At 34.2% G+C, this 26391-nt stretch overlaps 1 protein-coding gene across 1 annotated transcript; it reads left to right on the top strand.

The window, feature by feature from the left end:
* Positions 1-4896: 4896 nt before the first annotated feature.
* LOC143431003 (terpene synthase-like) lies at positions 4897-5809 on the top strand. Its single transcript, XM_076907492.1, has 5 exons — positions 4897-4971; positions 5038-5198; positions 5313-5457; positions 5534-5554; positions 5702-5809. Exons 1-5 carry the CDS (start codon positions 4897-4899, stop codon positions 5807-5809), a joined length of 510 nt encoding a protein of 169 aa, XP_076763607.1.
* Positions 5810-26391: the final 20582 nt, after the last annotated feature.

Raw genomic sequence — 26391 nt, 5'->3', positions numbered from 1 at the left:
GTTTAAGGAATAAAGTATTGTTTCCATGAAACATTGATCTTTAATTACTTTGATTTATTTATTATCCCAAAACCTGCTTCAATGTCACTACACAGGCATCACATAACGATACAACTGTGTTCGAAACATTGTTATCTAATGGTTTTTTACTTTGATTAACGGGTAAAAGAAAATACTACAAATTTCGTATCGTTGACGAGGCCGTAACGTTCAGAGTCCACCGCGTATAAATATGACGTGCAAAAGTTTCAAAAAAAAATCACGCTTTCAAATCCAACGATGCTTAAAGAGTTGGAACAAATAATTCCAATTAACATTTTACTTTAAAAGTGGTTAAGATAGAAAATTAATGAGCAACAGCGCAGAATAAATTGCTATCGTTTACCAGGAAAAGTTAATCATTGGTTGAACGATTGCGGAAGTACTGATAAAAATAAGTTGGGTAGAGTTAGAGAAAAATACGTGGAAAAATTTCGAGGCACGAAGTCATAAAATGTCTGTTGAAGAGCTATGTACCATCCTCCTCAAAAATAGGCAGGTTATTACACCCACTTTCTATACAAAGTATTATATTATCTCGTGTCGTACTTGTAAAATAGGGCCTTCTTTTATATAATATTAAGAATCTTCCAGGGTGCATTGTTACCATACACTTGTTTCTCAGCTCGCTGAAACAAAACAATTCAATTTATTGCCTAACATTTGTCTTTACCTAACCTAAAACTTTACAGAATTTTAGGCTGCTGGCAAAAAAAGGTAGAAGCGGTCAGACAATCCTCGACATTTATTTTCGTTCTGCTTAATGAGAACGATTTAAAATACCTAATTTCGTCAATTCCAATGATCCGCATTCAAAGAAAAGAGAATTGAGCAACGATATAGTTGTCTAAATAAAGTAGAAATGCAAAAATATATACGTCATACTGAATTTATACTGTACGCTTTTGAGGGTTAATTTGTATTTAAATTTAAATTTGCAGCGAAACTAAATGTACAAAACAAATTTCGGCTGCAAGAGAAATCTAAGCCAGATAAATTTCGAAGAGTAAAGTCTTGTAAAATTTAATGTTCTTGCAGGAATTAACTCAAATCAGAAAGAGAAAATTCAGTTTTTTTTTACGAAATTATTAAAATACTTATCAAGATGGAAATTCGAAAAATTATATTTATAGAAGAACCTCTCATATTTTACTGCGTAACTCTCGTGTAAAGATGTATCGTTTTATTTGAAGAAACGCCGGTGATCGAATATTATATGCATCAATTCCCGCGAAACTTCTCGGCACGACCGAGACAGTACCAGTTTTTAGTGAAAATTCGTGAGTGTAGCGCCCGTCCTCACTTAACAACGACGAACCCCGTCCGAGACAGTTGTCATTTCGCACCTCGAAATGTCTCGGTCGGGGTACTTAGCCCTACGTGCGACACTTAGGGCGCGACTGATATCATAAACAAGCGGCGCCGAGCTGGCCATGGGATTTTCCAATAATTATCGAAGAGACGCGATGAAAATCATGTAGGCAAAAAAACCCTCTACCGAGAGCACGAGCTCGAAAGCGAACCCAATAAAGAAAAGCGAACAACAAACTCTATGTGGTGATTAGTTAACCACGTCCCAACTATCCCACAGTGAGTATATCTGACAACATTCTATCTCTTGTGAATCCGTTGCAATTCTGCGTGTGATTTCTCCCTCTTTCTTTTTTTCTGTGGAAACAAAATCTCGGGAGCAAATCTTATTTGTGGATTCTCATTTTTCTCGAACGAGGAAGTGTTGAATTCGAAGGATTTCTGGGTGTGGAAGGGTTAAAATTGTAAAATATCACTGTGACGATTAATTGATCATCAAATAATATTAAACCGATAACCGGTTTATGCTTCTCCGCGATGCAATACATAATACAGAAAAGTTATGCGCGTTGTTATTATGTCATAGAATGTGACGGTAAACAGCTTCGTGATTTGCTTGAATATTCATTCGTTCCACGCCGAACTGAAAATATGTATCGTTGTTTTCACATCACTATTCAAATCAAACCATAATATTTTACCCTTGGATACCATTTACACATCGCAAATTAATTCATAATGCGTACGCCATTCCTATATTACTATAATATCTCTGACGAAGGACTCTGCATATCAAATTTATATTAACACACGTGCAATAATGGGTATGCTCGTATCGCGTTTTCTCGTGGCCCCGATTTTACTTAGTTAAACTTGCAACGAAGATAGAATTAAAAGATTGGTGGAAAGCAACCTAAGTGTAATTTACATAAGTTGGTTTACGATGACGTCCTGTAGGACGGATTAAAAAAAAAAAACATTTGCACGAAAAAAATTTAATCTGGGATAATTATCTGAACGAAAAAAAAGGAGATATATTTTATGAAAGCATTAGCATTGGTTTCAACAGTGGTTAAATTGGATATTTTTTTATTTATTTTTCAGTCTTCAAAATATGTTCAAACATTCCTTCACGAAAAACACTACTAGTTGTAAAACACTTTAACTGATACGAATCAATTTCGCCTTTGTAGGTTAGGAACTGAGGAATTAGTTAATGGTAAGCTTACGATAGCTTCGAAATCTCATTACCAACGTAACACTATATCCTTTAAAGAGAATAATAGTGAAAACGTTTACCAGATTAGCAAATTTATTTTGTCCTTATTTTCGTGGCTCGAAAAAATTGTCGTAACTCTTCCGACCGACGGAAAAATAAAACGTGGGGTCTACGAAGGCCTCGTTTATTATATGTTCGCGACGAAAAGACTAGTTTTTAGATTAAAACGTGGGTTTTAAGTAATTTCGTAAACTCTCGCGACGTTCGACAGTCGATAGTCTTTAAAACAATTAATTTCGACATCCGCAGTAGCCATCGCGTGTTGTTTTACGCATGTTCTTGTAAAGGGTCGATCCAATATGTACATGCAGCGAGATATGGAACCGTGAACCATGCATGTACTGGAAATGATTAAGTTGAGAGCAGTCTTGCACACAGAAGGTGCAAATATTACCATCAGTCGCTGGCTTGAAAACTTCCACGTGGTTAAGAAGTGCCAAGCAATTAGAAGAAGATTTCAAATATTTAAGTTGGCGGATAGCGTCGCGAGCAACCGGGATCAAATATCTATAATTTCAAATATCAAATATCTTTACATAAAACTTACATAAAATTAAATATCTACATACATAGGACTATTTTATTCTGTTTTTATGTAATTTGTAATTTGTGTACAATTTATATTTGTAAGTGTTTACTTGTGCTAGGTCACGGAATTGTAGAAAGAACGTTGTACCATGTGTAGTTTTTCTATACACATATTATGAAGGAATTAATTTGCAATCGTGAAAAAATATAGTTATCAACCTTTTATGAATCTATTGTTGATTTACGACGTTATTATACGTATATACTTATTAATAATTCACTATAAAAAACGTTAGAAGCAGTAACTTTTTCTTCTGCAAAGCAATGTATCGCATATCGTGCAAGTGACGAGGTTTTCTTCCAATTGGTCAACGGAACACAAATAAAATCACCTCATCTGATTTTAAGAGTTTACGTTTTTCCACCTTCCCCTTCCAATAAAAATAAAAATGTCACGTAACGAAGAATGTTAACGAAACGAATGCGACGGAGTACTATAAAATAATGATTTCCTTTTTGCAAGTGCCATTTCAGATTGCTAGTGTGTCGAGTGCTAGTGTCCCGTTTTTAACAATCTAAGAATATAAGACACGTGCTGACGATCGCCGATATAATTGACATATTCTTCTATGTGTATTAGTTCCATTTTTATTTGTGTTCAGTAAAACAACGGAATCGACGACTTTAATCGTATCTGGAATACATCATGGAGACAAATAAGGTTGAATTAGTGTGGCATCCGAACTAGAAAATATATTGTTGACTAAAACGAGGCTGCTTAGAGGTTCTTAAAAGTGAATAGGAGGGTCGTTTTTTTTCTTACGGAATACTTTTTTTACGTCTCTACACAAGGTACCAAAAAATCGACGAGCAATGCTTAAGAGATGATACCTGAGGTGAATTTATACAACTCTCTCTCTCTCTCTCTCTTTCTCTCTCTTTTCCTCTTGTTTACACGTGTATAGGATCGTAGTGTTGGCTGTGGCAAGTCTACTTTGTAAATCGTTGGGCTTATAATAAGTAAGTGGATTAATTGAGTCAGGCATAGTTATTATTATATTAGGCAAACGTTGTATCATCTCATTTATCATTCGAGTAAAAGTACAGTGTTTAGTGAATTTTCTTCATTTTTAAATAATATTTTAATTCAATAAGTATTTTTACTTTCGTTTTACCGTTAAAAAGCTCGTACAATGTATAAAGAGTATGTATAAGAGATATATAAGATATGTATAAGAGATGTATAAGAGATGTATAAGAGATGTATAAGAGTACAGAGAGTTAAGAGAGTTTTTTCGCGCTGTCTACTTTGAACAAAGGCTGAACTGGTCATATTGTTCCGTTAATAATTTGAAAACAAAGTCGCAACCAAAACGTTTTGGCAAAGGTAAAAGCCTTCTAAACATTAACACTATTGTTTATAATACTCGAAAACTCCTAAGCGCATTTAAGCCTGAAACGTATATTAAGCCTGAAAAAGAAAATACGAGTGTTGGTACAGGTTAGATAACTTTCTCAATCAAAGGAAGTCGATCATTTGCCACAGTATGAATTTAACGGGACAAATATTGTTAATTTATGTAACATTTTCAGTCACTATGCTTCAAAAACTGAATCTGACAGCTAAATGTCCATAAGAACGAATCTTCCAAACCGTTTATTTTCATGAAAAATGACCCTCGCTTTCGATCTTAAGGACCTCGAACGCCTCCCAGAAGACACAAATTGAGATGAAAAAAATGTTGCAGATTCAACGCTCTACTGTATCTGACATTATTTGTCTGGCCAGAAACGTGTATAACGAGGAGGAAGAGGTCAGATTATACTTGATTATGAATCCATCTTGAATATTTCGAACACGTGTAAACCTCTTTTTACAGATATTAATGGAACCATATAACCATTATGCTCGATTACCTGGATCTGAAAAGATGTTGACTGCCACATTACCAAAGGTTCTTAATTATTGGTTTAATATACCGCAAGATAAGCTAAATATTATTGAGGATATTGCACAGCTGATTGGGATTGGATACCTTATGTAAGTTTTCCTGATCCCGCTGTTTGCCGCAAACTCATTTTAACGGCAGAATTTCTTATTGCATCGAATGAGAAACGAAGGGTTAATTTGAACATTTGAATTTGTTATTTGCAGAATTGATGATATTCAAGATAATTCGACTATGAGACGCGGTATACCCGTAGCGCATATTGTTTACGGTATAGGAAGTGCATCAAATTCTGCGTTGTATGCCATGTCAATTGCTGTGAAACGGGTGCTCCAATTAAATCATCCAGAGGTGAAAATAAAATGTTCAAATAACACTAGGTTTTCGGACATTTTTTATAAAAAGCAATCTAATTTTACACTATAAGCTTAAAAAAGAAAATGAAAATGTGAGACATACATTTATACGTATAATAGAAAATATGTATTATTTGATAATATTTTAAGCTAATGCGTTCCATAATCGTCTTTCTAAACACGACGTGGTTCTCTGGTTGGGTAAAACATTTTATATATTCTATCATACTTTTGGTTAGAATCAAATATTGAAAGAAGGGCTGCTTACATTTATTATCTACCATCAGGTTTCTTTTTGCATACCCAGCAGGCTCAGCGATATCTTTCAAGATTCTGATGACAGATGATCGATCACCACGACCGCCTATTTTTAAGTTCATCCAAATTGTACAGAACAGGATCCAAATTTTCGAACTTTTTCTGCAATCTGTCCTGAATTCTGTCAATTTTTGTCCCTGCTTGTTCAGATTGCTCAATCATATTTGATTGCCCTCAAAATAAACTCAAATTGTTAAATAGATGTACATATCAGTAGAGAAGATTTTTCTAGCTCTAATCAAATGAAATTTGAAATGCGCCAATTTGACGCATTTGGCCCGCAAAACATGGTCCTAGTATTAATTACTTATTACATTTCAAATTTATTACATTTCAAATTTGTTAATACCGATCAATATTAATATACCAGGCTGTGCGAATATTCTCAGAACAATTCACGCAGATTACCAGAGGCCAGGGTATAGAACTTTATTGGAGGGACAATTATACTTGTCCAACCGAGACAGAGTTTAAAGTGATGGCAGTACAGAGTAAGTCTTTAACTAGAAACTTCAATTAACTTCTTAATTATTTCAATTTCTCCGTGCAGAATGCGGTGTTTTTGGTATGATTGCAAGACTGATGCCACTATTCTCTGCCTATAAAAAGGATATTACAACCTTGATTGGAATGTTAGCGTTGTATTTTCAGATTCGTAACGATTACTATAATTTTTTTGTAGAGGAGGTAAATCTTAATGTTCGATCTATGCAACGATCCGCATGAATTTTATCGGTGCATTCGCTAGTTAAAAATAGGAATAAAATTTATATTTATTTCTCACTCCTACCTTTTCTTTATAAATTCATGTTATACGATATTTTATGGTTATCTTTTAGCTAAAGAATACATCGACGTGATTTTTATAGAAATCTTTCTGAAATCAATATCATGCTTACAGTATTAATGAATTTTTGTAGTATGCAGAAAGTAAAGGTTACGATGACCTTACCGAAGGATATTACAACTTTCTCATTGTACATGCCATTCAAACAGGTCCAGCAGGCAAAAAAGTAATGGGTATCCTTCATTCAAATTAATAAAAAAAAAAAAAGCCAGCAGTTTTTGTGAAATATGATTCCTCAATTATTGGCATAAAGATATTGTTAAACAAAAAACTAAAGACATCGAGCTGAAGCGGTATTGTGTTAGCTTATTGAAAAAGTGTGGAACATACGCTTATACAAGAACTGTACTCGAGGAATTGGATAAAAAGATAAGGGAAGAAGTGGAACATTTAGGTGGAAATTCTTTGTTCGATAAGCTGTTAGACGACTTATACAGTTGGAAGCACGGGAGTGCTTATTAGCAACACAATAGGAAAGATGCATTTTAATTCTAGATTATTTGTTGGAATAAGGGAAGTTACAATGTTGTAATACACGTAATATTTAACACAATAATTGAAGACTTTCGTTTCTCATGTTTTAACGATTCTTCAATAACCAATTTTAAATAATATCGAGTTATAGGAAACATTGTTCGAATAACAAGGCCAATTGTAACGTTAATTATGTGAAATCTCTCCTGCGAATTTACAAAAAATAAATAATCAGTTGCAAAATATTATTAATTTTAATGTCACATTTCTTCAGTAGTGAATATAAGTTGAATAATATTTAATTTGATAACATATAACTCTACATATGTGTTTATATTTCTAGGGAAATTAATATTTTCCATGGACTTGTGCTTTTTCAAAATTGAGGAAAGTTATTTCATTAATTTATTATGAAAATGGCTTAAGTTCACTCATAGTCGCTGAAAACAGATTATGCAATAGTTTAAATAACGATAGCAATACCAATTGATGGAACACAAAAACATTCTGCTACCGTTTTATTAATTATCAATATTTCTAAATTTATTTAAACGCAAATCCCCTTCGGCATCTCGATTTCAACATAAATGGACTTGGGCCACTTTCAAAATAAACACTTTCAATAATAATACTCAAACTGAATAAGCGTGTTAACACTTGAATGACTAAAACAGGCCTGGAATTGTCTTCCTTCGTTTAAACCTTGCTCTTAAAACAAGTTCCTGGGCCCCCTTTTCCTGTTCACCCCACTTCCATTTTGTGTAAATTTCATTTTCGCTATCATCGACCAATTTTACCTAAGAGTCTGACAATTGTACACAGATTCCATCTTCAGCGCAGATTGCCAGCACTTTGGGGCCCATAATTCACTCGTCATCCTCCGTTCAGGGCCAGTTCGTTTATCATCCTTCACATTGTCTAATTTCAAGTTTCTGTCCTCAACGGACGAAATCGTACTTAACTCACAATTGAATGCCTAAAAATAGCCTCTCTAGGGTTATAAAGACCAAGAGCCTAGTGACCATTGACAAGGTCACATATCGTACATATATTGCGATATATGCAGATCGTGCCCTACATTTTCCACCTCCTCAGATACCAAATACCCCGCTCGCGAACAACCTTGGATGCACGCAATAGATCTGGAGTTTTCATTGACCAATTAAGTGGAACTTAACTCAACTCCGCTGGCCAGCATCACCTGACCGCTATCGAGTCGTTCTAAACCTGATATCAACTGCAACAAATTACTTTTAACACAAATCAGCAAGCGAAAGACGAAATTTAATATCTCCTTTGGTTATGGTATCGATTATGGTAATCGCAATTTTTGCACAACAAATTCTATTTTGAATTTTTGAAGTACGCCATTTGTGGTAGTCTAAGACATCATTCGCACACGTATCCTGCCAACTCACTATATCACGCGTCTGAAATGTAAAAAGGAAGAATGGCGCCGATGTAATTGGGTTTTCTCCTCGACCATTTTACGTGCTACGAGATTTCACGTATCGTAATCGTAAAATTTTAATTAACTTTTCGTTAACTTACAATGCGTCGCTCGCAACAGTTTTAAATTTGAGAATGAAAGAAAAACTTGACTATATCGAATTTTTCGGATCAATTATCTCTTAACATCTCCAGGGGTCGGGCTCTTTCAGCTTGATTGTCTTGCTACAGCATACAATCTCTGACAACCCACCACATACCGGAAATGATCCCCAGAGTCGACAATCTCTGGGCCAACAGTTAGTCTCTCAATACGGCAGTCTGACAGCAGCATCCAAGCTGTGAGAGCAGGAGTTACTCCTCGCGAGATGTGGCAAGTTACAGTCGGAAGCACTCAGTCTTCACTCCCCACGACCTGAGCTCTCATCCGCGCCAAAGAGCAACGCTTGCAGTGGACGGCCTATACCTTTCTTCGATCGCTTATTTACATATCAGCCTCAACAGTCAGAGGCACCGAGCAGAGCCTTACAACCTCCATGAAATTTTCCCACGTATTTTTCTCTAACTCTACCCAACTTATTTTTATCAGTACTTCCGCAATCGTTCGACGAATGATTACGTTTACTGGTAAACGATAGCAATTTATTCTGCGCTGTTGCTCATTAACTTTCTATCTTAACCACTTTTAAAGTAAAATGTTAATTGGAATTATTTGTTCCAACACTTTAAGCATCGTTCGATTTGAAAGCCTGATTTTTTTTTAAACTTTTGCACGTCGTATTTATACGCGATGGACTCTGAACGTTACGGCCTCGTCAACGATACTAAACTCGTAGTACTTCCTTTTACCCGTTAATCAAAGTACAAAACCGTTAGATAACAATGTTTCGAGCACAGTTGTATCGTTATGTGATGCCTGTGTAGTGTCTGGACAATTGAAGCGGGTTTTGAGATAACAAATGAATCAAAGTAATTAAAGATCGATGTTTCATGCAAACAATACTTTATTCCTTAAACGGCAGTTATAAGTCTGTGCGATGCGCGTGACAATATGAAGTCTGGCGAAAAATGGAAATGTAGAGTTATTTAAAGGTTTAGGTGGACTGAACTTTTGAGCTACGACGGTACAGGAGGGTTAAGAAGAAAGTTGAATAGAAGAAGGGAAAGTATGATAACTAATGATTAATGGTGACACTAAGAATTCTGGTGAGAATAATTCACGGAATAATTAACATGTGTAACACGAATTTTCCTAAATTGTATCTTAACAACTTGCCACGTGCGATGTTATCGTTATTTATTCGCCTCTCCTTCGGTCTTTAATTATTATACTAGAGCGAGCCCATTATTGTACTAGATTATTATATTAGAGTAGCTAGAATTTGTTGAAGTCAGTTCGGAACCGTTTAGCTGCATTCCGCGAGCAACCACGACATGAAATCGTTGCTATGAAAGCCTTGCTATGAGAAATGATAATGGTGTGTTCGATGTTTTTCCGCTCTTTGTTCATTCAAACAAGTGTCGGCGACATCAAAACACAATTAATACTTTTTGTGTACTTTGATGTATGCAAAGATAGAAACGCAAGGTAAAAACGACAAAGAAATTGATTTAATTCCAGGCAATTCTAAAAGGAGTATGTATGCCGCTTTCTTCTAACTCACTTGGAACAGCTTCGGGAATGGCAAGGTTTAATCTTCTCAATTACCATGTACCAGCCTTCTTTTTTCTCCAAACAGGAACTGTTACGAGTGAACGTTTATTGTACGTTTTTCTGATAGTAGTAATATTTTATTCTCGTTTCGCGTTCGCTGCTTTTTAAATTAATCACCGCTTTTACTTATTTTTACGTTACATAAGTACATTGCTTTCTTGTTTCGTGGCTAATTTTTTTTCAAAAATATCTTTCCATTTTTTATCCTTTAATTTTCTTTCTCATATTCTTTTTATTTATATACACGTAGCATTATGTAGAATATGATAAGTACGAGATAATAACTACGCAACTGATTGACTGCAGATTAAACTATTCCGTAGTTTCCTTTAATAATATCTATGTATTGCGTTTTGGTGAAGACAGTATCGTTGACTATTTATCCTTACTGGTAACAGGATGAAATAATTAGTGCGTACATATGGATGCTTGAAGCAAAGCAAAATGAATTTAGTACATATAATATTGTAAAAATTATTCTATGAAATATATATTCATTTTAATTAATAGAAAGTTAAAGAAACCTTATTTCATACTATTATTAAATTTTCAACTATCTGTACTTAATTAACGAGAATTGTCACATCGAAAAACTAATGGAAACTGACTGAGGAAAAATAACACTCCTTCAAATCAAGTTCCTCCTTCAAATCTCCTTCAAGTTCAATACGAGAGGAGAACAGACCGTTGTTGCAAGTCAAGAATATTCATCCTTTTAACATTATCAGACGATTCTTCTTCTCTATACTACGTCATTTCCTGTCGGTCTATCTGTCGCTTTTATTTCACACTTTTCCTTTGGTTTATAATCCTCGGATATACGCGAATGACATCACGAAAAGATGTGCTGTTGAAAGCCCACGGGTTGAACCTGAGCGTGTTTTAGGAGCTACACACCTATTGTTCTAGTCCACCCTTTCTCCACCCGTTTATATCCTGTTTCATATTGATGTATAGATGATGCTCTGCTCAATTAATGTTAGAGGTGAGAGTACGCTTTAAGCCTCCACCTGTCCAAATGAACAGTCGTATATCTTTCAGATCGCATTAACCAGTAACAGGCTAGCAAATTGCACTGAACGTCGCACCGGTAAATCTCTGACGACTGTTGTTAAATAAGCGTCGAGACAAGAGAGGGAAGAAATTTTCGTCCGGAGATTGCTAGTGGACTCATCAGTAAGGCTACTACCTGGCAGGTCCTTTTTTTTCTTTAAAAATACGTTATTAGCTATGCTGGGGATTACATCTATGAGAGTTATATAAACACTTAATCTTACTTATTTTATGTTATAATTTATTCTTAGTCGTTTGGCTATTTATAGCGCTTGTCGGCTTTGTTTGGTTTATATCCGGATGTTACGTCGGGATGTTTGTTTTCTTTTTTTTCCTTAAATAGTTTAGTCTACTTTGTACATTAGTGTTTTTCTTTTAGTGCTCAAATTTTATATGTACGGCGATGGGTGTAAAAACAGGGCAATACATGTGACTTAAATTTAGGCTTAGTCTACTTATGTAACATTAAATCTTAAATCTATTCTTATTTTATTCCATCTTATCGACTATTTTTAAACTATGTTCTTAATTCTATTCCATGTAGAAGAAAATACAAATATTTATACTCGCTGTGGTTGTTTGCTATTTTGTTAGGGGTTCTTTGTGTATATTAGTGTCAGGATGTTATCCGTGTTGAATCACCAGTATTTTATGTGGTGAATGTGTTTTGTCTTTCTTTGAGATTCGTGTGCAGTATTTTAGTTGTTTGTTGTTTTGTACACTTGGCAGGCCTATGCCTTAGACGCTGGGATGTTAGGGACAGGTCAGAAGTTGTACATATTGGAATGGATAGGTAATTGTGCACTTTCTGGAAACTGTAAGCGATGATGTCCCTCTAGTGGCGAGTGTCGGAAGGCTGCCACAGTCTAAACGCGTATCGACGCGTGTTGCACCGGCGGTGAAGAGATTTCGAGTTGCTTACACTCGACTTTGTTACGCTGTGAAATTTATCATAGTTAGCTTCGTTATCTCTGTCAGGATTTTCCGTACCATTGAAAAATTAATCTAATATTGGATGTTCGAATTCGTGGATACTTGAAGCGAATAGTGGTTGTATTCTGAATACAACTGTTTCTCATTTCAGTACAAAGTAACATCATTATGTGAAATGGTATACGGATTTAGTTTTTCGTTTAGTTTTTATTTTAAAAAATACTTTCCAAGTTACAAATTGATCCATGTCTTAAAACAAGACTTTGTAACTGTGAATTTTTAATTTAAATCTATGCCACAAAGACGCGGTAGAATAATGACTGATTTTATTTGAACCATTTATCATCACAGGTGAAATTCTCTGCGAGGAGAAATGGTAAAAGTAGCATGAAACTAATTAAAAAGTGGTTACTATATTATTATCTGCCTATTTATGCAGTGGAAGGCGCATGAGTTTTGCGAAAAAGGAAGGAACGGGTTGTTTTTGTTGGTACTAATAATGCTATGCTAATTACATGAGATGACTTGGAACAAGAAAAACGAGGAAGCATGTCTGAATAAATTAATAAAATGAATTGTAAATGCACGCACATATTATAACGTGAACCGTTCTACCTGGTTTCAATTCGATACTATTCAATTTCTATGTACGTTTCCTTTTTTGAAGTCATTCTCAGATGTCCACAAGCAAAATCATCGAGAAGAACTGTTTTGCTTTTAACGCAGGTTCAATTTCGAGTTGAATTTCTTTTGCGTTTAAACGGGACTGTGGGAGAGGTTATGATTGAAGAAAAAAGATATTCTTCATTTTTTAATCATTTTTTATTTGAATACTAAATATAGGGTTTAGCTGATACTATAAAATTGATCATAATCTAAATGTTCCACGTGTAAGTGTGCGCGTGCAGATAACGTCGAAAAGAAGTAACCTAACGGCGCTGCATCGTCAGCGATGCTCGAGATTTACAAGTAAAATGCACCAAGATTCATTTAATTCCATTCCGTAAAATTTTGTGAAGAGTCAAATTTAAGGCTTTTGTTTTCTAACCGTGTCTTATGTTAAATTTGTTCGAAATGAAAATGGAAATAATACTGCACAACTTAAAGTAAGTATTATGAAAAATAACATGTTATCCAAATTAACGTACTTTTTCTGACATATGGATGAAATCAACGGTATCGTCGTTACGATTCGCACATATACAAGAAAAACGCGAATAGCGGAAAGTCACGAATATTCATACATTTACGTCGAGACGCGACGCCACGACACACCCGCGAAATAGAGACATTTCGAGAAACCGAAAAATCGCGAAACGAAGACAGTATATAAATAGTCGCCTCAGCCACGCATTCATTTAGTCAGTCTCACTTGCACTCAGTTACAACGTTTACCGCTATACGCGTTGTGTCAACTGCTACGATTCATTTTTGTACTCTAGAAGTTTATTTAGTGTAAATAGTTAGTTAAGTGTTAGAAATATCTGCAACCGAACAGATCATTCTCAATTTGTCAATTTCACTGTTAAATTATCATAGAAAAGCGGATTTAAGCGTTTAAAGCCATTTCCACTTTTCCGTTCATTTAAAATTAATTTTAGCTACTAGAAATGATGAGATCTATACGAATTCCTAGCTCGAATGGTAACGCAGTTTTCGTTTACTAGTACGTTTCTGCAAGTGATAATACATTTTTTCTTTTAATCGATGCGAACAAAAGATATTTTTGTCAGCAGCAAAGAAAGTAATTGAATCAACAGCGACTAGATACGTAAAATGTATTGGTTCAAACACGTATACATATATCGACGTGTATCAATTACGCGGACAATGAATATACAATATATTGTATTGATAGTAACTGCGATAGTTTTCACTCGCTACGCGGGAATGTACCGACCAAAAATGACGCCAACGAGAAATATCAAATTTTATAGCTATCCATCCATAAACCATTATAACCTAATCTAACCTAACTTATCGTATTCGACGTAATTACGTAAGCAGCACGCAAGAAGAAGCGCGTAAAAACTACTCACTTGGTAGGCATCTAAGCCATTTCCCAAAGGAAATTAAAAAGTGGCGGACGTCCATAACTGTAATTTGCGTCTACAATCACAATTATATGTATTTACATAAACGTGTTAAATGTTGAAAGTATTGCTAGTTATAACACTGTTTCACGGTAGATAGAAATTCATTTACAGAATGCAGTGAACCTTTTAGAGTAATATGCTTGCTCTAATTGGAGTATCCGGAGTATCTGAAAAACTCTCAAACGCTCATTGCCTCCTAAAGAGGTCTGGAATTTAACTAGAAAGTGTAATTCAATTAATCGGAAAAAGAGAGAGTCTGATAATTAAAAATCATAGCGCGTTAACACGTACAAATATTCAAAACCATTACTTCAGCTTTAATGCACAAGTTAAAATTTCCATGGAATTTCATTCAAATATGATAGCTTGAAATGCATTGCTATGGTTTGCTGTAGAATAAGTGTAAGGGAGGAAAAATGGAAGCAAAGAAAGGGAAGCACGTTTTGCCTTAGACGCGGGGATGTTAGGGACAGGTCAGGAAGTTGTATATGTAAAAAAAGTGTAAGCAAGCTACTTTTTATACATTCTCTAAGTATGAAATAAGAAAAAATGAAATTTCATTTAGAGAGTAATCGTGCATCATCACCAAAAATCACGCTATCAAGGTATCAAGCTTATTAGTATTAAAACATAAAGGGTCGTTCGCGAACAATCTTTACAACACTTCTCGGAAATATGAATGTGCATTCGTTATAAACCAGAGATATGACGAAAGTTTCTATGGAAGAACTGATCTCGTGAAAGATCTGTGGGGTGTAGAAAAGCGTGATCAATGTACAATAGAAAGACACCGGTTTCGCACTGGTGGGAATCAGAAAAGTGTTTGGCGCTCTAATGGTTTTATTACTTTTTAATTCACGGTTATACATGAGCTTAAACGAAGTCGCTTGCGTTGATGTTAGAATATAAGTAGAATTTTGGTACGCGTAAACTTGTTATTTCAGATAGATATTATAACTTTTCAGTTACATTTAAACTAGCAAAAATCTGTTCCAACTAGGTTAAAAAAGGTATCTATCAATTTTCTTTTATTCGGATCTGCTGAGAAAGTAGGTCGTTATAAAAGTTTTCCTTGATTAGTTATGGTAATTTTGACTTTGGTGTTTACCTTTATCGAAAAAAAAAGAAAAGTTTTTCCATTTTTTGGCTTGATACAATGGAGAGACACATTCGGTTCTACCATTCTCCTTTTCAAATTTTTCGTTCAAGATCAGCAGGGACGCGAGTGAATTTATCTGAAATGTTGCAGCAACAATGACGGGGTTGTTGCTTCTCTTAGAAACGTGAAATATTGCTACGATCCTAATGATTCGAAAGTATCGGTTTAATTCGTCTATGAATTCATGGATTATACACGTATTCAAGCACACAGTATCAGGTGTGTACGGTCGTCAGGATCATAGGGAATTCTAAAGAGATGAAACAGGTCGTAATCAATTTATTAAATATAATAAATATAATTAATTTAAAAAAATATATTATAAATATCTTTTCGTGCAATTTTACGTAGAAAATTTTTCGTAATCTATTCACTTTCATCATAACGTTAAAATACTGTTCTCACATAATTATAAATTAAAAACTAACAACAGTTTGCTTAAAAGGCATCTGTTGCATAAGAAAAGCATCGTTAATCGGACACAAACGAACCAGATGGACACCAAATTTAACCTAAATAAAAAGTTACCCACGCGAAATGGATTTGGAAAAAGAATACATAGCGTTATGTATTGCAGGTAGTCTAACATTTGTCGCATATCACTTTTGTACGCTTGAACAGAAATGATGCGCGCAAGATTAGGAAGTTCATATTTTTTGTCAGAAATGATATTATAGTTGAGATACAAAGTTCCAGTTATAGTTTGTACTTTAATATCGGAATGTGAAAATATAAACATCGGGGAATAGCTGTAGACGTCGAGATACGATGAACGCTCATAGTCCATGATCAAATTTAACTTTTGTTGCGTAAGTATAGGACATACTACTGGTTGATGCGATAAATATGATATTTTCACTGAATACGGGAGAGGCATGATGTTTGGTACTTCGATGACCACTTTGCGGGATAAAAGTTGTTTAGCTACTTGTTCGGCTAGATGCAAATGCGTGGGAAGAGAGACTTCCAGATCAGTGTAAATATGGTATCCGCAGTTGCTTTTCCAGACTTCGTATTGCACGTCTCTCGAAGCATACAAATCTCGTACAGCAGCTGAAATTTCTTTTCGAATGCTGCATAATATTTCGTCGTTTATAGACATGTTAGAAACAGAATCGAATGTACGACACAAACAATCCACGTTCAATGCAAACATCCTAGTATATGTACGCGTATAATCGATCCCCATAGTATGTCCGACATATTTGAATAGCTCCAAGTCCTGGGATGTGAGGGTCTTCGATTTAGGCCACTCATAATAGGTTCTTGTGGTACTTGAGTATAATACGCAACAATTATAATTTTCCTTGTACGCGTATGGTATTAAGTTTTTATCTCTAATAAATTGCGCCTCGAGATCACGTGTTGAAGAGCAAACATCAACCGCAGCAGATGCCGGATTTGAATAATCGCGACTAGGTAGAGGAGTAGTATCATCGCCAACCATAGTTGGGGCAATAACATATATATTTATATAAAATATTTATATGTCTACTGTTAAGCCTTTCGTTAAAAACTTCTCTCTCATTTACCCTTTATTTCTTGCCTTCTTTCTTTCTTAACAATCAAAAGGCCGGATAAATGTCAAACCAAACTTGAAGCTGAAAACAATACAATAAAATTACAATGAAAATAAAAATTATATTTATCTCTATTTTAATAAAAAGTATATTTTTATTAAAAATACGATATCTCCATTTGGTTTATTAATGAAACCTTATACATAAAATGCAATATCATAAAATCCATTTGCTGTACAAAACATAAGATTAGAGGTAAAGTGACAAGACATCCCACATCAGAAAATGTTTCGTCTTTTGTTTATCAATTAAATAATTATTAATTTTGTTTATTAATTATATCTTAATTTGTTATGTTCATGCCTTAATTTTATGCACGACTACTTCTGTTCCATTGTGGTTTACAATCTGTATATGATAATCTATATATGATAATAAAAATTGAACATTTTTTTGCACAAGTCTCATATTCTACTGTAAGACTCTCATCACTTTACGTAAGAGCAAACTGCAGGGACAATAGAAAGAAGAATCGTATAGCAGTAAGAAAATGGAAGAAGAAAGAATTGAAGTGAATTTTCTTCATTCCATTGTATTTTACATACCTATTTTATAATTCCTACAAACAGCAAAACCATGTATCGGGAGAATATATGCACCAAAAAAAAAAAAAAAAAAGAAAAGATAGTTAACAGAGTAATAAAAATATTGTATATTATGTTCAATATTTTTACCCGAAAGTTGTGACACAACTATATTTAATTCACTATACATTGCATTATTTATTATATATTAATATACGTTCCCAGTATTTACTGTTATATGTACAAATAGGATTGTTATAATTATTATATTGCTTATCTTATAAAAACATAAACCATTTATTGTAGACTGAAAATACTAAACAAATTTATTTCTAGCAGTAAAATTTTATGATGAAATACTAAAAAGAAAAAGTTCTATCAATTTGATGTTGCGTTAATATTCTGACACTTCTGTACATTTTACTGCATAGTAATTTTAAGAAATTACCTAATGTGCATAATAGTTTTAAATCTTCCTTAGTGGAAAGTTGTATTTCAAAATGTTAACATCTGGAATTTAATACATAAAAGAAATAATTGTTTTGAAAGAAAGGCAAATTATACTTTATCATAGCAAAAGACATAAAAGTTATTACAGAACTGTGCAATTGTTAGTAATGAATGTGGTTATACAGTTATCGATATTATTAAAACATATAAAGAAGAAGACCGGATTGAATTAACAAAACAAAACCATCCTAAAGTTTGAATGAAAAAAAAAGAAGAAGTATAATAATGCAAAGAATGAAAAAAGATGTCTCTAAATACGCCGCAACTGGCTTCAGAGATCCATCATGAAAATGAGGAAAGAACAGTACTGTAACAGTGTAGAAAGAAGAAAGCCTTATATAAACAAAATAAATAGAAGAAATGGATCAACTTTTGCCAATGAGTTCATTTAAAAATCTCAAGATTGATAGAAAGATATTACTTTTTCTAACAAAAGTAGATTTTTGGTTCATAAAGAAAAAGTACAGTAGCATGGAGGTGAATGAATGGAAGTTTGTAATCAACAAATTTAAAACCTATTTTAAAATACAAAGGAGATTTTGCGACTGTATGAGTATCTATTTAGCCTATTAGAATTTGTATCTATCGAAGACATTTTAGATAAAACTATGTTGTCATATTGTTATGTCCTCAACTATCTTGTAGTCTTCACATAACAACTGTGTACGTATATCTGCCAAATATATGTGTTTTGTTCTTATTAAAATAAATATTATTTTGTTACACTCATGCACAAATAAAGTTATTTCTTTATTTATTACAATGTGTTACCATAAATATACAATTGAAAGACTCAAAATAATCAACAATAATTTACTAAAAATGATATAAGAATAAATGCGAATAACATAGGAATCTAAAATATATTAAAATTTAACACAACAACATAATTATCCTAAACAGAAGATAAAAAAATATTCGTTCTATGATTATTTGAAAATTTTCATTCATTTCCATAATCTTTGAACTTAAATCCTATAGAAAATTTGTAGGATAAATTTAGAAAATACAAATAAATTCTAAAATTGAATTGCAAACAAAAGTAAAAGAAGACTACAGCTCTATTTGTTCAAAGTATTAAAAAAAGACTACACTTAATGTGTCTAAATGGTATGAAGTTATTAATCTATTTGCATCATATGACTAGCTACAATCACAGCTGTTCCTACAAATGCATATAGTTTTATTCCCACTTCATAAATGAAGTTTAAATGTATCCTACAAAAGAGTGGCTGCAAATAAAGCTTTGCTTTGCCATGCACTACAATTGTATTAAAGATAATTTCTGATGAATAGTTCATAATTTCATTATTATACACGCAAAATTACAAATAAAAATATTTATTGGTTGTTTTCATATGATTTTTAAAATATTGCTATGCTACTGTCCCCCTTGCTAAAAAATTTTGATCAGATTTCACAGAAAACTAGAGGGTATTTCAATGCGTTGTCATTGGATTATGCAAAACAAATTCACGATAAAATATTAAAATCAGTTTTTCATAAACTTCATGTACAAAATATTTAATTTTCATAAAATGTCTGAATATTAATCCATTAATGCCTATTTGAGGATGATTGCAATTATAAACAGGGTGCTATTGCCTCGTCTACATGTAAAAATAAAGTGGTATATTGTTCTATTCTGTTTTAGGTGAAATATTTTAGTGTTTTATACGTATATGTTATAATACATTTTATGTTTAATTGCACAATTTTTATTTAACAACTTTTTTCAGCATTAGTGGGTTACTGAGCTAACTTTTTGTTTACAATGTATTCTACCTGTAAATGTTATTTTTAGAAAAAAGTTTGTCCTAAATTTCAAACTACAATAAATAATTTATTTTTTATAAAATAAATAATACAGTATTTACATTATTTTTACTTGTATACAGCAATAAATACAGGAAATGTATGGTGCCCGAAATTAGTACTTACTAATATACTTTTCGTGCAAAATACTAAAATTCTACATAAATTGTTTCACTAACCTTATAACAGCCGGCACATCCTCATGTGCGTTCCTACAATAATTTAATAATACAGCACACAACTTACTCTAACGAACTTCTCAAAAGGACTGCGACAGTTTCCATTCTACATGTTTCCAAGTAGTAATCAAAGACGTAACAGGCGAAGAAACAATTTATCGTACTGGTATTTGTGTTTGTAAATGAGGGTATTAAGTTTCAATTTTGAACTAGATAGCTCACTGTAAGAGATATTTCGATATAAAACTTTATAAAATGGAGGAGTACGTAGGAAGGAAAGTTCTTGCTAACTTTTGTTTTAACATAGATACAAATTTTTCCTTTCAAAATCTGAGCATCAACTTGAAGAACGCGGGAAATGAAATCCCTTTTTCCATTTGATTTTATTAACACAACCTTGCACTACATGTTTGAGCTTTATTTTTATATTTATGTTTTTTGTTCTCTACTAGTTTTAAATTATTTCAGGTTATTCATTTCAAGAATATCTAGAAAAATTACAGATCTTATTATTAATAAAATTGATCTAAAAGAATAAAGTAAGACGTTTAAATGTAAAGAATTCGTGTAAATTGAGGTTAGTAGTCTTCAGATCCAAGGTATAATAACTTTTTTATGATAAATTCCTTTATATCAAAATATTGGAACGTACCCCGTTGTCATGATTTTTTGTGCGATTTAAGAAATTGAATCGCGCTCGCATAGAAAAAAAACGTTAGCAGTTTGGATGAAATTCAAATCTATCAAATATGTATATTGAACAATCGATTTATCAATATTTTATAATGCAAAGACTGATACTAAACTACAATATTTACGATGACAAGCAAGTCATAAAGCTCCTATTTGTTGTATAATTAATATATATTTTTACGAATATTTGAATCTACATACATTTTACGGAATTATTTAGAGTTTTGTTCACAGACACGTGTGAGTTTTTATCTAATTATAATGTAAATAAGGTGGCAATCTTTTGAAATTTAGCTTGTTCGTATTTTTCTTTCTGTTTCTGAAATAAATGCTAAAATTTCAATTGATAGAATTGTAACTCGTCGACTGCTTAATTGGTATAAAAAGTTGTAGAGTATATATAATAATGACAAGAGTGATTTGCGTATAAATTAACAAACCGACTAATAAAAGTTGTACAATTGGCAATACTTTTGTTTGTTTCTTATGAGATGACCGCATCTCAATTAACACGGTAGTTAGACACACTGTTTGACAATTTTAACGCTAGTCCTTGTTATTTTTGTTTTCTTCCCATTTTTTTTCTATAAAAATATGTTTTCCACTCCATGTAACAACAAATATGTACCGACTCGGTATTCGACGAAAATGCAATACATGCGAGGGCAAGAAAAATGCTCAGCGGCACAGTGTGCGAAAACTGTTGTGACCATTTCAATAAATTATTGATCGCCACTGTAACTGAATCACTCTATGTATCGACGTTCAACTTTCTTGCTTGCGCTTTGTGAAATACGTGCATTATCTACATATAAAGTACACGCCTAAAATAGTATACGTAAACAGTTTATGTAAATTTTGCTCGCAAAGATTTTTTATTTATACTATACTTTATTCAGCATGGAAAAATTGATAAAATATTCATTTGCTGCAACATACCCTGTTGTAGTTTTAAATACTGTTTGTGTATCTATAGACGTAATTATCGGTATGAATAATAATTGTGGAATTTATTGATAGGAATCAGGTGGAGTGAGTGATCCTAGCTTTAGCGCGGTTCTAATTGGATGTTTGTTTTTCTTTGCGCAAGAGATAGTCGAATCCTAACCAATTACATTTCGATAACATCGGGACCAATCTTCGTCGACATTGTAAGATGTTGCGCGCGCTGGTTTTCTTCTCTCTCTCTCTCTCTCTCTCTCTCTCTCTCTCTCTCTCTCTCTCTCTCTCTCTCTTTCTCCGAAAACTTACTTCGTTTCTCAAATAAGAAGTTACAATCTTTATCCTTTTTGCAGGCGTGTATCGCTCCATATTGCAACTCCCAAGTATACATTTTAATCTAAAAAAGAGAAACTCGATAAATATTTATTCCAGAAAGAATTATTAAAATTAAGAATGGTGAAAGTACTTTTGCGCCATGCTGTATTAATGCGTACCATTAAGAACCTACCGTAAAGGTACCTTTGTTCCTATTGCACCTCGAATGCCATCTTTTCCTACCTGGTACCTTAATGTTCTCACTTTAAATGGAACTGTCCACGATACGCTGACAATCGCAGAAAAATGATAACCCAGATTAGGAAACTATGGCTTTCCACATCTTTCAAAATCCAGCCAATCCTACGAAGTCGCAACATCGCTGTAATTAAAATAATATCAACATTTTTCAAGATGAATAACATCAATTTGGTAAAACGGAATGCAAGACGCGGAAAATAATTAACGAAACAATCATATGAAACGCTAGATAGAAAAACGCTAGATACAAAACTAAAATATAAGTGAAATGAGTAGCAACTGTTCGCATTACAATTGCAATTCAAGACACTAACAGACATAAGATGCAGTACATTTGTAAATAGTATACTAGAGACATATAAATAATTACAAGTACTTCTGATTTTTAAGTTGTGTACATAATAACCGTATTAACAAAAAAAAAAAAAAAAAATATTGACAGACTTTATTGTTTTATAATTAAATGCATCGTATTAATATAAGCTACCCTTATACTTTATAAAATATAAGTATTAAGTATAGTTAGCTCGATGTTAATAGGAAAAGAGCTTCTAATCCTTTCTAGCACAAATTTTTATATAAGTTTTTAAGATGATAATAATTTTTTAATTAACTATAAATGTGGCGACTAACAAAATGTCTGTAAGTACTTATTTGTTAAATGTCTGCTGGTTTCTGAGGGTTTCTATTTCTATGGAAACACAGCGCCTCTGGCCCCTTGCACTATTCGGAACCTCGGAAAAAGATCTGAATGTAAATACTCCACAATTAGCTTCAGAAATCCATTGTGAAAATGAAGAAGAAACAGTGTTGAAATAGTGCATAGAGTAATGAGTAAAATAAATTTAATAAGTCAAGGTAAACGAAATAAATGGAAGATAAAGATTGACTTTTGCGTATGAGTTCATTAGAAATCTTAGGATTGATGGAAAAATATTATTTTCGCTGCCAAGAGTAGACTTTTCGTTCATAAATGAAGATCTGTAATCAAGAAATTCAAAAGTTAAAGGGTAAAATACAAAGGTGTTGTAATTACAGGAACATACATTTGGTCTCACTGAGTCGAGGAATTCGTGGCTATCAAAGACATTTGAGATAAAACTAGGTATCTGGATCTGCTAGAAAATAATTGTTGCAAATGTTTAATTTATCATGTCCTCCACTGTCTTGTAATCTCTGCTCAACAGCAGTCTATGTGTGCCTGCCAAATACATGCGTCTTTGTCCTTCTTAAAGTAAATGTCGTTGCATTTCTACCAAGCTCAGGTTGTGTTATCATAAATTTACAATTAAAAGACTCAAAATAGCCAACAATAATTTACTAAAAGTCTTATGGGAATAAAGGTGAGTAATATGTGAATAAATTCGAAGATTGAACTGCAAAAGGAGACTGCAGCTCTATTTCTTGAAAATATTTAAAAAAAAGACTATTCTTAATATGCCTAAACGATATGAAATTATTAATCCATTCACAAGTTACAACTAGCTGTACTCGCAGCTGTTTCTGTATCATATATGATAATCGTATGATGAGTTTTAGCTTGCAAACTTGCATACAGCGATAAATACAAGAAATGTAAAGTGTCTGAAATTATTAATTGGGAGTAATTGTATGTACGTATGTACGTACAGAAACGTTTAATTATATGCATGCGTATATCTATCATACTGTACAATTACGTATGTGGCGGCTACGATTCCTGGTATTTTCGAGTCGTAAATTCTCTAAAGAAATAACAATGCGTTCCTACGACACAGCGCAGGTCTGGCCACCGCGGGTTAGCACTTGGCGACCAGGCCCGCGCGTTTCCTAAACCCGATACCCGTCTGGTTTGTGTCCATCATCTGGGCCAAGCAATTGTTTCCCTTAAGATTTCGTCGCGACTGAGCGTTGCCAGTCGCGTACGATAGATCCTTGAACTTGGTTTATTTATGACCAATTTCCGTCCGTTACGTTTCGTGGAAACGTTCACTCTCCTCGTCTGTGCATCCATCCTTTTCATTCTGGGATTTCCCATCCTTTTCTATACGCATTTTTAAGGGACGACATTTTCGTCCTCGCGACAGTTCGATTCGGACAGTTCGGTTAGAACGACGCAAGCACATAGTTCTGTTAGAACAACGCTAGCATATAGTTCGGTTAGAACAGTTCGGCGAGAACACCCTGTTCGTTAGAGCAACCTCCATATTCGTTAAGGATTGTGAGGTCAAGTTGAGTTTCACTGGAGTCGCGTAGCGACGTAAAAGAAATCGTAGCCATAGCACCGCTCCCAACATTAAGAACTATTGTTTTATTATTGTTTCGCTTTTGTTAACTGTTGTTGACTGTTTTATATTAAATTGTGGGCAAAAAGGTCGAGTGTGATTTCTTACTCCCGTTACATTGGCCCTCAATTATTGGTGACCCCGACGTGATATGGACACGCAGCCTACTACGACACAGGAAGACAAGGAAGCAGCTCGTCGAGCATACCACCTGCGACGACAACCTCGCCCAGAACATCTGGGAGGATGAAGTATTCATCGTTGGGCCTTGGGTACCGCCGCAGCACGCCGATTTCGTAACCCCTCTCCTAGGGTGGCCACGCCTCTACGCCGAGCCCACGAAGATCTCGAAGGAGTCCGGACCTCCACGCAAGGATCACTGGGACCTCGCGGCAATTACTACAACGCGCGACGAATTTCGTCGTTTACACACAGGCCATCCTAGGACAGCAGAGTATACGACTGCACAGCGCTGGTATTCTCACAGCGCGCTCGCCGGCTAGGCTTGAGCACCGCGGCATTCACCGCGCTCCGAAGGAGCAGCAGACATGGCATCGCGGTTACTACACCCAGTAATCTACCATCATACGAGGTTCTACGCACATCGTCGCACCTGAGGGAACACCTTGAAGAACGAAAGACGCACAGCTGGATATCGTTCACCACTGGCAAGGGGGTGATGTGGCGGCACTCGCCACTAGAGGGACAGCACCATTTACACTTTCCTGAAAGTACCCGATGACCCATCGTTTCCAATATATAGAAGTTCCGAACTGTCCCTAATATCCCAGCGTCTAAGGCAGGGCCTGCTAGGTAGCCTTACTGATGAGTCCACTAGCAGGCCCAGGACGAAACGTTCTTCCCCTCTCTTTTCCTTCCTTCTTTCTTCCTCCATCTTTACAGCACAGCAAAAACCGAAGCAGCACCAGCCGCTTCACGTATATATAAATAAGCTCGAATCGATTTTATTATTTTGTAAATCACTTTTCGAGTAAAATATAATACTAAAATTCTACACAAACTGTTTCAATAACTTTAAAAAAAACCAGTCTGTCTTTTCGTGTGTGTCCTTAACAATAGTAATGCATCAAACAGCTTATCCTGACGAGCTTCTCGAAACGACTGCTGCAGTTACCGCACCGCGTGCTTCCAAGTAATAATCATAAACGTAGCAGGTGAGAAAGTACTCATCGAACTGGTATTTGTGATCGTTAATGACAGTATTAATTTTCCATTTTGTACTAGATAGCACGCAGTGTAACGGATATTTTGATATAGAGACTAGAAAGGAGCGAAGTACCATGGAAAGAGAGTTCTCACTAATTTTCGTTTTGTTGAACCGTATTTGAACTTTGATAATATATATATATGTGTGTGCGTGCATATGCGAGTGAACCGTAACGCAATTAGGAATTTGCTTTACTTTTTCTTGTATCCTATCTCTTATTCCATTATTATATATTCGGTACAAAAGAGCTTGGTGAAAATGAAGAAACACGTGTTATTTTACTTCGGTATTTCTTTACTATTTTTCTTTATGTGTGTGCACTTAGAAATCTTACAACAGAATAGAACGAGCTTCACACATCTTCTTTCTTAGTTCGCTTTCTTTCCAATTTTATTCTTATTGATAATTATATACAAAATTGCTAACTAAAAGTTGGATGAAATTTGAATTATTTTAAGATTAGTCTCAAATTGTTGTCCCAGTTTTTCTTTGTTGCGATATCACTTAATCGTAGCGTCGAGTGCAACGCGATATTGTTACATTTGGCGAGCATTGAAGAACGAAATTCAAAAGGT

This window comes from Xylocopa sonorina, chromosome 16, assembly GCF_050948175.1.
Source record: "Xylocopa sonorina isolate GNS202 chromosome 16, iyXylSono1_principal, whole genome shotgun sequence".
Lineage (NCBI taxonomy): Eukaryota > Metazoa > Arthropoda > Insecta > Hymenoptera > Apidae > Xylocopa > Xylocopa sonorina.
Note: the sequence above shows the minus strand (reverse complement) of the source record. Positions and strands in the feature narration are given on the sequence as shown.

Excerpts from the sequence above, each read along its gene's own strand:
- LOC143431003 (XM_076907492.1), top strand. The coding sequence starts at position 4,897 with ATGTTGCAGATTCAACGCTCTACTGTATCTGACATTATTTGTCTGGCC. Across the intron at positions 5,199-5,312 it reads ATTGGGATTGGATACCTTAT|AATTGATGATATTCAAGATA; the intron begins GTAAGTTTTCCT and ends TGTTATTTGCAG. Across the intron at positions 5,458-5,533 it reads TCCAATTAAATCATCCAGAG|CTTAAAAAAGAAAATGAAAA; the intron begins GTGAAAATAAAA and ends TTACACTATAAG.